The following is a 12819-nucleotide window of genomic DNA, read 5'->3' on the forward strand; positions in this document are numbered from 1 at the left end:
CAGGGCCAGCCTCTCCGTCTTCGCGGGCAGCGGCAGCTCTGAGGCTGGACATGCCCAGACGTGATTCCCTTCCGGGTGGTGCTGGGTGTAGTCGGGGGCTCAGCCACGCTGCCCGCCTGTCTGGTTTTGGGCCCCTGGCTTAGGGACCGTGGGGTGTGGGCTGCCGCTTGGCCCTGCGCCGCCGGGGTGACAGAGTGTGAGGACTGTGGGCCTCACCCCCAAACCCCCTCTGTCTGCAGCTCCCGCGCCACCCAGCCCGCGTGCGGGCAGCCCCCTGGAGCTGGGCCCCGAGTCTGAGTCTGAGTCCTCTCCCCGGAGCTGCTTGGGGTCCTGTGCCTCCTCTGTGAGCGGGCCGTCCTGCCACTCTCTTCAGGAGTTTCAGAAGGTGTCTGCCACTCTGGTCCAGCTTTCCCTGTCAGACTGGGAAGCTGGGGACCCCCCCGACGCAGACCCTGGCTGGTCTGGGGAGTTCTCTCCTCAGGACTCCTGGGGGCTCCACCGCGGCGGGGGGCAGGTGGCCCGGGAGAGGGTGGAGGGCAGCGGGGCCGGTCCCCGGCGCGGCTCCCCGACGGACGCAGGAGGCCCAGAGCCAGGCGGAGGCCCCCAGCAGGCGGGCTGGCTGCCGCCTCTCCCGGATGCCCCCTCTTGGAGGTCAGGGTCAGAGCTGTCAGAGGCGTCCAGCGAGCTCTGGGACGAGGAGAACCTGCTGGAGCCAGGCACTGGTGCTGAGCCAGCCCCGGGGCGCTCCTCCCCTGCGGGAGGCTCATCCCACCTGGAAAGTGGTGGGGCGCCCTGCTCTGCACCTCCTTCCTTGGGCCTTGGGGAGGGGCAGGAAGCTTCTGGAACCAGCGGGAGCCTGATCAGTGGATTAAATACAGGAAGAGCCAAACAGGCGTCCCCGGAGGCTGCCTGCATGGCACTCCCATCCAAAGCCTCTTCCTCCAGTGACTTAGACCTGCCCCTTTCCTCTCCCTCGGGGTCCTTGGCATCTGAAGCGGTGGATTTTGGTGAAGGAGGAGACACTGGGCCTCTGCAGGCCTCAGATGGCTGCCCAGAGGGGGCCGGGGACGCTGACCTGAGACTATCCAATGACGGGAAACCCCAACAGGCCTGGTCTGAGCCTGAAGTCCCCGTGAACCTGCGGGCTCCTCCTAGGGACCCTGGCGGTCTGGTAGCCCGGACACCCAAGGGCTGGGCGCCTGGGCGTAGGGAGAGGGGAGACGCCCCTGACTCCCCTGCCCCAGAGGAAGCCTGGTCCACCCTGGCCAGTGGGGTCTTGCCTGAGATCCTGTCTCCCGTGGATGACGTGCTGTCCTACGGCAGTGCCGACCTTCCACCCTCCACCCACAGGGATGCCAGCCTCCCTCCTCTGCCTCCCACCCTCCCAGCAGAGAGGGAGGCCAACGCCACCAGCCTCCACTCAGAAGACTTCCCTCCCCCACCTGAAGATGCCATGTCTCCCAGGGGCTCGCTGGGCTCCCCCGGGGAGGATGCCTCCATCAAAACTGGGGAGTTGCCCTCCTTGTCTGAGGAGGGCCTGCCTGAGCCGCTGTCCCCAGGGCCCCAGGAATCAGGGCTCTGCCTGGAGGTGGGCGGACAGGGTGGAAGCCTTAGGGACAAATTGGGTGAATCATGTTGTGATGGGGGAGCCCAGGCTGTGGGCAGCCAGTGGTCTGAGCCAGCTGGCTGGCTAGGGTCCCCCTTGTGGGGGGGGGCAGGTGATGCCACAGGGGGGCTCCCAAGGCTGCCAGTGCAGGCCCCAAGCCCATCCAGAGTGGCCTCTGAGGCCGGGGAGGGTCTGTCAGTGTTGTTGGCGGCTGGAGGTACAGGGCTGTCTGGCACCGGGCAGGGCGACCCAGCTCCTGCTTTGGGCGCAGGCCGCTGGGTGGACGCACCCGGCATGGAGAGAGCCGAGATGGTGGATTTGGTCTCCAGCCAGCTCACCAGAAGGATCCTGTGCGACTCGCTGGCTGTGCTCTCAGAGATGGCCCAGCCGGCGGCCCACTGATGGAGGACCTGGCGTGTCCCCGAGGCTGACCCGGCGTGTCCCTGAGGCTGATGGGACTCCTGAGGAGACAGTGCAGGGCCCGCGGTGACACACAGACCCCTGTGACGTTGCTGTGTCTTGTACCTGCGTGTGCCGGCACATGCGGGAAGCTCCGGAAGCCTGGACCCCTGAGGGCAGAGCCGCCATTCAGAATAGCCACCTGCCGCTGGTCGTGAGGGTGGTCACCTGACGGTAGGCCGAGGACCAGGCGCTGGCATGACATCAAGTGCAGTGGGCTCTGCATTCTTCTGGATGCTGGGTCCATTGCTTCCAGTGGGCACCTGAAAGGGTCCCTGTTCCACAGAGTTCAAGAGGCAGGAAAGTGAAAGGTTGTGCAGGGAGTGTCCGGAGGCTGGCTGGCCCAGGGCAGATGTGGAAGTCACGGATTTTAGAGAGAACAGTCTAGAGGAGCTGGGAGGGGAGCAGCTCCCAGGCTGAACGGGGCGCCAGGCCGCAAGACCACCTGCCAGGACAGAGAGCCATCCGGAAAGGCCAGGGGAGAGAGCGCGGTTCTGGGGACGTGGGGCAGCCCGGGGTGGAGGTGGGCGGGGGGCACGTCTGTACTCACAGCCCCAGCTCTGCTGGTTTCTGACACCCAGGCCTGCATGTGGGGCAGCCCACCTGTGCAGATTAGAGGAGCGGCCAGCTCAAGGGCCAAAGCTCACCGGCCAAGACTCGGCCTGTCCTCTGGCGGTAGGTGGGCCGAGGCCTCCCTGAGTGCTCAGGACACCTTCCGGAAGACACCAGAGCCCCTTCCCTGGTGGCCGTCCAGTGTTGAATGAGCCCTCGGGGACGCAGGTGGTCTTAAGGGGTGTTGGCTGATCCTTCAGGACTTGGCTTCTCCCATCCAGGGCCTCAGGCTTCCCCAGCTTTAAGAGAGGAACTCAGTCACTTGACTGCATTTATGGACCCCTGGGAAGACCCAGATTTTTGTGACTTGCAGGTTAGGTGGGAGACGTCTCCAAAGCTGGCCTGGCAGAGCGCCGAGGTCGGCCTGCACCTTCCACCTTCTAGCTCTGGAGAGGGGCCTCCTCCAGGCAGCCCTCCATCAGGCCCCAGCTCTGGGGCAGCCACGTGTCCAGGCCGGCTGCTGGCCAGACCCACCTTTGTCACACGCTGGCTCATCCTGGCTCAGGGCTCGGGGAGGCAGAGCTAAGACACTTCACGCTGCCTTCGCCCAGGAGAGGCTTGGGTGGGGGTGGGGGGTGTTCACGCTCTGTTCACGCTCACACTCTGTAGACACAATTTCCCAACAGCTTCTGAGCTACAGCTCCCTTATTGATTTCCTTCTGGTTTTCTGAACAAATTAGTCTGTAATTTTTTATTTTTCTCTATTTATTGCTGACCCTTTTGGATTTACGAGGCCGTGTGAGAGGAATTATGTATTTTACACACACGCGTTTGGCATGGTAATAAATCTCCTGCATCAAAACCCTGCAGATTTGCCTCAAACTCGATCGCCCCCTTTCTGGGGAGTGGGGTGGCTGCGCTCCCAGCTGGACCCTCCCGAACGACCTTCTCCGGGTGCCGGCAGGAGACGTGCTTGCGCCAGCGGCCCCGCGCCCAGGACAGTGGGGTCCGAGGGAAGCCGCGCTCTACAGTAACTTGGATTGTTCAGCTCAGCACCATGGATGGTGTCCGACGCCCTCAGTCTCAGCCGGCCCCACGAGTGCGAGCGTGGCTCTAGCGTTCGGGTCTATTGAGCCGGCGAAATTCCACACCGGGACTGCCAGCTGCCAGGGCCTCGCACGCCTTGGCTCCAATCCCTACTAACCTCTTGGGCCGATAAATCTTGATACCAGCCTCCAGAGAAGTCATTATCTTTCATAGGAAGTGATTATTTCCCAGTTAAAGCCCACATTTAATTTTCCAGTGATCTGTCTCTTTCAGCTGCCCTGCACTGTACCCTCCTGCATAAAATGCCCCTGAATGCACCTTCAGTCCTTCAAATCCCAAACCGCCGGACCAGCTTACGAGGCCTTTTGATCCCTTACCCTGAGTGGCCGTAACAGCCGCTCCTATAAAATACAGCTGAGGGCCAAGAGGGCAGGTGTGGAGCAGTGACGGCTTGCGGGCACTCCGGGGGAACACCGCAGCGCCGTCTGGGTGGTGCCCTCCTGCTCCCGGGGCACCTGGCCCCCCGGGGGTGGGAGGTGAGTGAGTAGCTGGTCCACCGGGGCCAGGTTGTCTGCTGTTGGATGAGCACCCCAAGCAAACCCAGCTGAGGAGGTCAGACTTGTCTGTGCCGGCTCCCCAGGCAGCTTCCGGGCCCAGAAGAAGGTCTGCAAGTCCCACATGGCCCACCCTCTGCCAGGCATCAGACCCCAAGCTGTGCCTCTCCGTTTGTCCCCCAACAGCGTACCTTTGCCCCCAGCAAAGGCCCTCCCACATCCCCGTGAGCACCGCCGGGAGCAGGCGGTGGTGTTTGCAAAATGGGGCGCGAGGTTTGGGGTACAAGGACAAGACCGTGGGCGCGCGCCCCTGCACCGTGGCCCTCCGTCCGACGGCTGCATCCGCCCGGGCTGGGACATGACCCGGCAGGGCCGCCGTGATGCTCAGAGTCTGTCCAAATCCTGCTCTCCACCTCTTCCTGGGGGCGTGTCCACCGCCCTCCGTGTCCACCGCCCCTGCTCTCCTCATTGGGAGGACACAGGATTGTCCCCAGAGGCCCCGTCCCTGGTGTGTGGCAGTGCTCTGGCATAATCCTCCTCCTAGAAGTTTTCCTGAGAATGTGTGGTGTTCCCGAGCAGCCCCACCTGGACACCAAACGACAGCTGGAGGGCAGGGCCCGCCCCGGAGTCTGGGCTGCAGCCGGATTCCTCTCTCTGCCCCGTGCAGAGCCTGCCCGGTCGGTGGGGGGCAGAAAAGGCTCAGCGGCTCTGCCCTCCGGGGCCCATGCCCATGCAGCTGCATGGGCGGCCCCGGGAGCAGGAAGGAGCTACGCCTTTGCCCGGCCCCTCCTGAGCCCCAGGGGCCCCCAGGTTGGAGACCCTCGCTGTCGAATTTGTGCCGTGTGCCCTTAGCCACCGTACCTGGCCCTCCGAGCCTCAGATTCCCCCTCTGTAAAACAGGAACACCAAATCCCTCACTGTATCAGCTCCGAGATGCAGCCCTCCCCACTGTCGAATGCCTGTGAAATCAGAGAGCATTCTTGTGTCGGAGGATCTGACACTCACCCTCAGCTGCGTGTTTCCGCCTTAGCAGCACAGTCGCCCAGCCTGCACGCCCACGGAGGGAGGGCAGGTGCCTCTCGAAGACCGGTGGGGGTGCCAGGGGCTGTCGTGGGGCTTGGAGCAGGGCCTGGAAGTCCAACAGAAGCTGTGATGCTGCCCCATTTCTCAGATTCTAAGATACAATCCCCCACACACCTTGTTTCAATGCTTCTGAATCTGGCTGCCTTTTACAATCGACAAGTGCATTGAAGTGATGCAGTCTCTCCGTGCTCGGCTAAGCTGGGTGCCACGGCTGGCTTGATGTCACCCCAGAGCAGCTTTGGGGTGAAGTATTACATGGCCATGCTGATTGGCCTCCAGTGGGGCTCACGGCGTCAGCGGCACCAGCCTGCCTTGCCCCCGTGGGGAGGGACATCCTGCTGCCACCTGTCTGATGAGACCTGAGGGAAAGGGATCCCACAGCAGGACGGGGGGTTCGGCCAGCGCACCCCAGAACAGGCGACTGCCTCCTGCTGGCCGAGGAGGGAACAGGAGAACCCCAAAGGCCGCTCAGTGGGGCCACATGCACCCCAACTGGCTGCCCCAGAGAGCCCCCCCTCTGGCTCCCTCAGTGCCTGGATGGGGACATACAGGCCCCAGGGCAGATTTGTGACGGTGGGGCTTGCCCCTGGGGAGGGAGGGGCACAGTCCCTCCAGGTGGCTTTGGGTGTCTCCCCAGAATTCATACGTTGAAGCCTTAACCCCCAGTGTGCTGGTGCCAGGAGGTAGCTTTGGGAGATGGTCAGGGTTTGATGGGGTCATGCAGGCGGGGCCCCACCCTGGTATTAGTGCCTCATGGGAAGAGGCCCCAGAGAGCTCGCTCTCCCTCTGTCCACGAGCACACACAGAGGAAGGGCCCCAGGAGGACACGGCGGGAAGGTGGCCGGCGGTCCACAAACCAGGGAGTGGGCCTCACTGGAAGCCGACCCTGCGTACCCTGACCCGGAACGTCCAGCCTCCTGAACAGTGAGAAACGAATGTCTGCCGTTCAGTAAATGCGCGGTCTGTGGGGTTTGTGAGGCACCCTTAGCAGGCCCTAGTCTGCAGCCTCACTAGTGAGGCCCCACCAGACCTCCTCCCCGCTAGTTCTGGGCTTCCTCTCTTCCCCTGGCTCACTCTGCTCCAGCTGTTCTTCCCATGTGCTTGCCCTTCTACCTCAGGGCCTTTGCACATGCCCTCCCTCTGCCTGGGCTGCAGAAGAGCCAAGAGGCCTGAAACATAAGAATTTGACCAGGCCAGTGACTGTTGCGGACTCGTGTCTGCTCTGTGACCCACTTCCTTTCTTCTTTGTTTTGGTCCCACAGTTCAGAAAAAATGTTGATATGCATAACAATTTCACGAATAGCAATTAAAAACCAGGTCTGCTGTTGAATTAAGCAAAAAGTCATATTGATAGGAGCTGAGGAATCGATAGGTCATCAGGGAGCTGGGCGTGAGCCAGGCTGCACCAACAAGCATCTGTGGGTCAGGCTCTGTATGCCGAAAACCGGACATGCAGCCACCGAGCAAAGAATCCACCAAGGGGCCTAAAGAAGACCCAGAACGTTGAAAATAGAGTGTGTAAGGCTAAACCGTGGGCCTGGATCACAGGAAGCTAGGACAGAGCGCCATGCCCACCGGGTCCTGGTGTCACAACCTTACATAGAAAAGCCCCTAAACCGACCAGTGGGGAAACGGTCACCAGGGGCCGCTGCCCAGAGAAGGCTCCTAACCCCCCTGACCAGGCACTGCCGGGCCGCACTGCCCCCGCCCCCCCCCCCCCCCCCCCGCCCCGGCAGGAGCCCTTTCTGCTCAGTAAAGCTGCCGCCCTGTCTGGGACTCTCCTTTCCCCAGCGCCCTCGGACACGGACCCAGGGGACGCCCGCCGGGCGCCTGGGACATTCTCTGGGGGCTCGTCTGGGATCTCAGGGAGGGTGAGCAATACCGCGACAAAGGCACTTTTTCTTTTCTCCTCCTTTCCCTTCTCGGGCCATCTCCGCCCTATAAAAGTTGCTCTGGAGAGCTGGAACACAACGGGAATCGGTCAGCCCGCGCAGCGCCGTTCTGAAGCCTCGGAGACCAGGCTTGCTGGACCTGGACTGTGCGAACGGTCCTGTCCCCCGAGCGGGGCATGTGGGCTCTGTCCAGGGTCAGGGCTTCGGAGGCTGTTCGATGGGAAGGAGCGCCCCCTCCCGACGCCTGAGGGTTCCTGGCCGAGGCTACTCTTCGGTGGCATATCCCAAAGCAAAAGGAACAATGGTGACCTGACCACGGCGACCCGACCCAGGGGACCGCTGACGCGAATCCCGAGCGAGCAGTGGGCGGAGCGGAGCGATCTCCTCTCGATGTCCTGGCTTTCTCTCCTCCCCTTGGCCTGTGGTGCCTGGAGCCTTGGAACAGAGGTCTCGCTCGTAATCCCCAGTGCCTGAGCCTTGAGGAGATTTCACTGTCCCTCTCTCTTTCCTGAGCCATGGCAAACAGGTCCCCGCTTTTCCCTGGATCCCTTTGACCCTGAGTTTTTTCCTGAGATCGTGCACCGGGTGATAGATGGGGGCGTCTCTGGGACCATAGATGACACCTGTGGCCCCTTCTGGCCCATGGTCCCGCCTCCAGTCTTCCACCTGGCAAAGGCTCATTGCACACTCTGCAGGCGTAGGGACGTCTCCAGGTAGGGTAGCCGAGAGGGCATGCAAATGGGGCAATCCCTGATTCGCCTCCCTCAGGGAATGCCACCAGAGCGGGGTCCTAAATCGGATCACACACCCCGAGCTCTCATCTGGAGCTCTAAGTCGGGGAGAGAACTCAGTCTGCCGATGATAATTTTGCGGCAATGGTTGGCAGATATCCCCCGGGGAAGCGCCACGGGCTGTGCACCTGAGGATCTAGTGGGGAGAGGCTCACTGCACACAGGCCACCCTAACATTGGAAAAGGAAAAGGAGGGCACAGGAAACAAAGGCCACACGGGTACGGAGCGGCTCCACCCCAGACGCGCCTCGACCCTGCTCCTAGATGCAGAGATAGGAGGGGACAGGGGTGGCAGGGGACATCCTGTTCAGGCCCCATTCAAGATTTGGAGAATCTTGTGGGCGCTCAGGAGTTCCTCCTTATTTGGTAGATGGGGAATACGCCCCCCACAGCTCACACTCCCCTGGAGTGCATCCTCTACAGCTGACCCTCAAAAGAAATGCTTGCTATTCTCTGCACTTGTGCATGGTCCGAGTACCAACTGGAAGATGGAGAAAACGGCCTCCTGAGGGAAGCATGAACCATGACACCATTCTGCAATTGGACCTCTTCTGTTAAAAAAAATAAGGCAAATGATCTGAGGTTCCTTTGCGTGGGCTCTCCTCGCGCTTCGGGGTAGCACTGGCTTGGAGAGGAAATATGTGAACGGCCCAGTTCCTCTGGCTGTGGTGCAACAGACTGGAACAAGGGAGGGACACATAAAAAGGAGAAGTCAGATCTTGACCAAACAGACAGGGAGCTGCTCCACCAAAGCATAGCGCACCCACTCCATACAAACCAGAGCCTCAAGCATCCCGTCAGCCCTCTCTGCTCCCCTTGCAGGAACAAGCCCCCAGTGACGGAGCGAACCCCGCACGGGTCTCCCACGCCTTCTTGCTCCAGGAGTTGAAGCAAATAAAAAAGTACACGGGGAAAAAAAAAGTACATGGGAAAATGTTTGGATGATCCTGATGAGTATATTGAGGTCCCCCCAAAAGACAGCCAGGTCTTCCGTCTTATCTGGAGAGATAGTATGCTCCTCCTGAATCAGACCCTCTCTACCTCTGAAAAGGATCATACGAGTGGCTGTGATTCATGGAGATGAGCAGTGGACAATGGGAAACCCAGGCCCTCCTTGGAATCCAGCCTGCGTCCGAGCGCCCCTCGACGGGGAAGGCCCGAGACCAGGGGCAGACTCCACACAAGGAACAGACAAAAGAGAACCTCTAGAGGAGGCTGACACCCTTCCAGGTCCCACTGGGAGCCAGGCTGCCCGACTAATGATGGGGGGCGGGGGGGGGGGGGTCCCTGAGGAAGGGAGATGGAAGACCAGGCATTTCTTTCAATGCATTACCGAGGGTGTCAAGCACACTTGTGACAGACCTCTTAATTATGCCCAGCTTTCTCAGGTCCAGCAAGGAGAGGAACCCCCTCAGACTTACTGGAAAAATTCTGAGAGGCCCTGATTAAACTATTAAACTTACCAACCTGCACCCTGATAATTACCAGGGGCAGCTTATTCTTAAGGACAAATTTATCACCCAGTCTACTTCTTTTCATTATATAGAGAGATTTTATTTATTTCCTTGAGAGAGAGAGAGAACACAGAGGCAGAGGAAGAAGCCGACTCCCCCCTGAGCAGGGAGCCTGAAGCAGGACTTAATCCCGGGACCCTGACATCATGACCTGAGCAGAAGGCAGACGCTTCACCGACTGAGCCACCCAGGTGCCCCTCATCCAGTCTACTTCTGACATTAGAAAAGTTACAAAAATCTCCTAGAGGACAGGAGGAAACTCTGGACAGCCTCCTGAAAATGGCTACCAAGATCTTTTGCGCTAGAAGAAGAGCCCCTGCCAGCATACAGCTAAAGGGAAGCTACCCTGTGGAGGCCTGGTAAAATGGGTTTCACCCACATGCCCAGATCTCGAGGAATCCGCTCTCTCCTGATCTGCACAGACATCCTTACTAACCGGGTAGAGGCCTCTCCCTGTAGGGCAGAGCAAGCCTCAGAAGTAACAAAGAGTGTGATAATTCCCCGGGTCGGGCTCCCACGGAACCTACAAAGTGACAACAGCCCCTCTTTACGGCGGCTGTTACTCCAGGAGTCTCCAAGGCGCGCTGGGGATCCAATACCATTTGCGCTGTGCCTGGAGACCACCATCTTCAGGAAAGGCAGGAAAAACGAAGGACCTCCTCAAAAGGCACCTCAGGGAGCTCACCCAGGAGACAGGACTTCCATGGCCAACTCTGCTGCCCATGGTCCTGTTAAGGATTAGGAACACACCCCAGGGAATAGGCCTGACTCCATAGGAGATGAACCTCTAAAAGATTTGAAGCTCCTTCTCAGGAAAAATCCAGACCTTTCCTTGATGCCAGATAGGTAATGACTATTAGCTTTTCTTGGTCATTCGTAGCTTTAGGTGCTTTCTTGCCTTTCATCTTTGCCATAGGATTATATGCAGTGTCTCCCCAGGAGTGGGAACCCTGTCAGAAACCGTGGTTATGCTCCTCCTTTATTTCTTTTTTTAAGATTTATGTATTCATTTATGTGTGTGTGAGAGAGAGAGTGAGCATGTGCACCAGTTGGGGGAGGGGCAGAGGGAAAGAATCTTTCAAGCCGACTCCCAACTGAGGGCAGAGCCTGACATGGGGCTCGATCCCATGACCCTGAGATCACGACCTGAGCCAAAACCACGAGTTGGACGCCCAACCAACTGAGCCACCCAGGCACCCTTGCTCCTCCTCTGTTCTCCTAGCATTAGCCCTATGGGCCGCCTTGGCCTTCTGCCCATCAGACGCATTTGTCTGTGTGTGAAACTCCTTTCTGCTGGCACCCCCCCAGCACCCACATCTGGGAGCAAAAAGGCGGCCTTCAGCCTGTTAAAAGGTTCCACAGCCACACCAGTCCGTGCTGAGAACTGTTGGCTGTGTGTGAGTCCATCCCCACCAGACAACTGGAAGGCTGATCCGGCCAACTTCACGGAATGGGCAAAGGCACAGGCCAACCTCTCATTCCACGTTGAGGGACCACTTCCATTTTTTTGCAAACTTGAGCAACTACTTATCGCTCCTTAAGTCAGGAATGGAGGATTTCCTCATAGAGGATACCCCCGTCCTTGGACCAACATTTGGCTCTTGATACCAATGCTACCATCTGCATCCAAGCAAAGCACCCCTAGGGGACCAAGGTAGGAACCCTATCCAGTCACCAATGTAACCACACCATAACGGTGACAGATACTCGGGAGACTGGCATTTTACAGACGTTGGGAGACACAGAATGTTTAAAATAGAGTGTGTAAGGCTAAACCATGGGCCCGGATCACAGGAAGCTAGGACAGAGCGCCATGCCCACCGGGTCCTGGCGCCACAGCCTATATAGAAAAGTCCCTAAACCGACCAATGGGCGTCTGCCTTCCGCTCAGGTCATGATCCCAGGGTCCCGGGATCCAGCCCCGCATCGGGCTCCCTGCTCAGGGGAGAGCCTGCTTCTCCCTCTCCCGCTCCCCCCGCTGTGTTCCCTCTCTCGCTGTTTCTCTCTCTGTCAAATAAAATCTTTAAAAAAAATAAGTAAATAAACCGACCACTGGGAAAACGGTCACCAGGGGCCGCTGCCCAGAGAAGGCTTCTAAACCCCCCGGACCAGGCACTGCCGGGCCGCGCTGCCCCCGGCCCCTCCGGCGGGAGCCCTTCTTTCTGCTCAGTAAAGCTGCCGCCCTGCCTGGGACCCTCCTTCCCCCAGCGCCCTCGGACACGGATCCGGGGGACGCCAGGAAGCTTTATTTCCCAGGCCTGCAAAGAAATCGGCTGCGGTCTACTGGAAAGCCCCGTACTCCGGCACCACAGCACGTCCGAGTCTGGGTGGGGGTCTGGCTGCGTGTCTGAGTTAGGATCTCAGATTAAAAAAGTCAAGGTCAGCGCCCCCGGCGGGGCTTCCGGATAAAGCACAGGGCCCCCAGTTAAAAGTAAGTTTCCGATCAGCAGCCGATCGTTTGCAAAAATGAGTGTCCCGTTAAATTTGCATTTCGGACGCGGGACCTTTTCAGTTGCTAAATCTGGCGACCCTGGAGGGGGCGGGGCCTGGCGGGCGCTCGGGGGCGGGGCCGGGCGCGCGCGCGGCGCACGTGACGCCGGTTGCCAGGGTGAAAGGTCAGGCGCGCCGCGGCACTCCCAACATGGCGGCGGCCGGGGCGGTGGCGGCGGCGGCGGCGGCGGCGGCAGCAGCGGCGGCGGCGGCGCGCAGCCAGGGAGCCCCGGCGCCGGCGGCAGCGGCGGCCCGAGCCCGGCGGCTGCCCCCGCTACTCGTGCTGCTGGCGGCGGCGGCGGCGGGCCCCGGGGCGGGCGGCGCGGCGCGGCTCTACCGCGCGGGCGAGGACGCCGTGTGGGTGCTGGACAGCGGCAGCGTGCGCGGGGCCACGGCCAACAGCTCGGCCGCGTGGCTCGTGCAGTTCTACTCCTCGTGGTGCGGCCACTGCATCGGCTACGCGCCCACCTGGCGGGCCCTGGCCGGGGACGTGCGAGGTGAGGCGCGCCCGCGCGCGACCCCTGCGCCCCGGCCTCGCAGCCGGCCCCCGGGGGAGCCCGGCGGGCTGGCGGGTCCTGAGGCAGAGCCCCCAGAAGCCCTCTGGCGGCCCGACCTGCGCAGGTGGGGCCGGGGGAGCCCCCCGCCCGGGCCTTTGTCCCTCTGTTTGCTGACGCACACCCCGCTTCGGCGCGCGGGTAGATCCCCCACTCCGTTCCCGAGCCCCCTGCCCTTTACACCCTCCCCCGCCACCTCTTCTGGTTTGGGTAGCTGACCATATGGTGGATGCTCAAAGTGAGCCTGCAACTCAGCCAGCCAGATGCGCTGGAGACC

At 60.7% G+C, this 12819-nt stretch overlaps 2 protein-coding genes across 6 annotated transcripts in view; both read left to right on the forward strand.

Moving 5' to 3' along the window:
* The window catches only part of CCDC187 (coiled-coil domain containing 187), a 41633-nt gene extending 38155 nt beyond the window's left edge, over positions 1–3478 (forward strand). For all 5 annotated transcript variants that reach the window (XM_027616807.2, XM_027616808.2, XM_027616811.2 and 2 more), the window contains one exon: positions 240–3478. In XM_027616807.2, coding sequence (XP_027472608.2) covers positions 240–2008 — 1769 coding nt within the window. In that variant the 3' untranslated portion in view covers positions 2009–3478. The remainder of the gene's footprint in view (positions 1–239) is intronic.
* The window catches only part of QSOX2 (quiescin sulfhydryl oxidase 2), a 48676-nt gene continuing 38004 nt past the window's right edge, over positions 2148–12819 (forward strand). Inside the window, exons 1-4 of the mRNA XM_027614723.2 lie at positions 2148–2219; positions 3582–3681; positions 4422–4607; positions 12186–12485. Of these exons, the coding sequence (XP_027470524.2) occupies positions 2148–2219; positions 3582–3681; positions 4422–4607; positions 12186–12485 (658 nt within the window). The remainder of the gene's footprint in view (positions 2220–3581; positions 3682–4421; positions 4608–12185; positions 12486–12819) is intronic.

The sequence above is a fragment of the Zalophus californianus genome, chromosome 13, assembly GCF_009762305.2.
Source record: "Zalophus californianus isolate mZalCal1 chromosome 13, mZalCal1.pri.v2, whole genome shotgun sequence".
NCBI lineage: Eukaryota > Metazoa > Chordata > Mammalia > Carnivora > Otariidae > Zalophus > Zalophus californianus.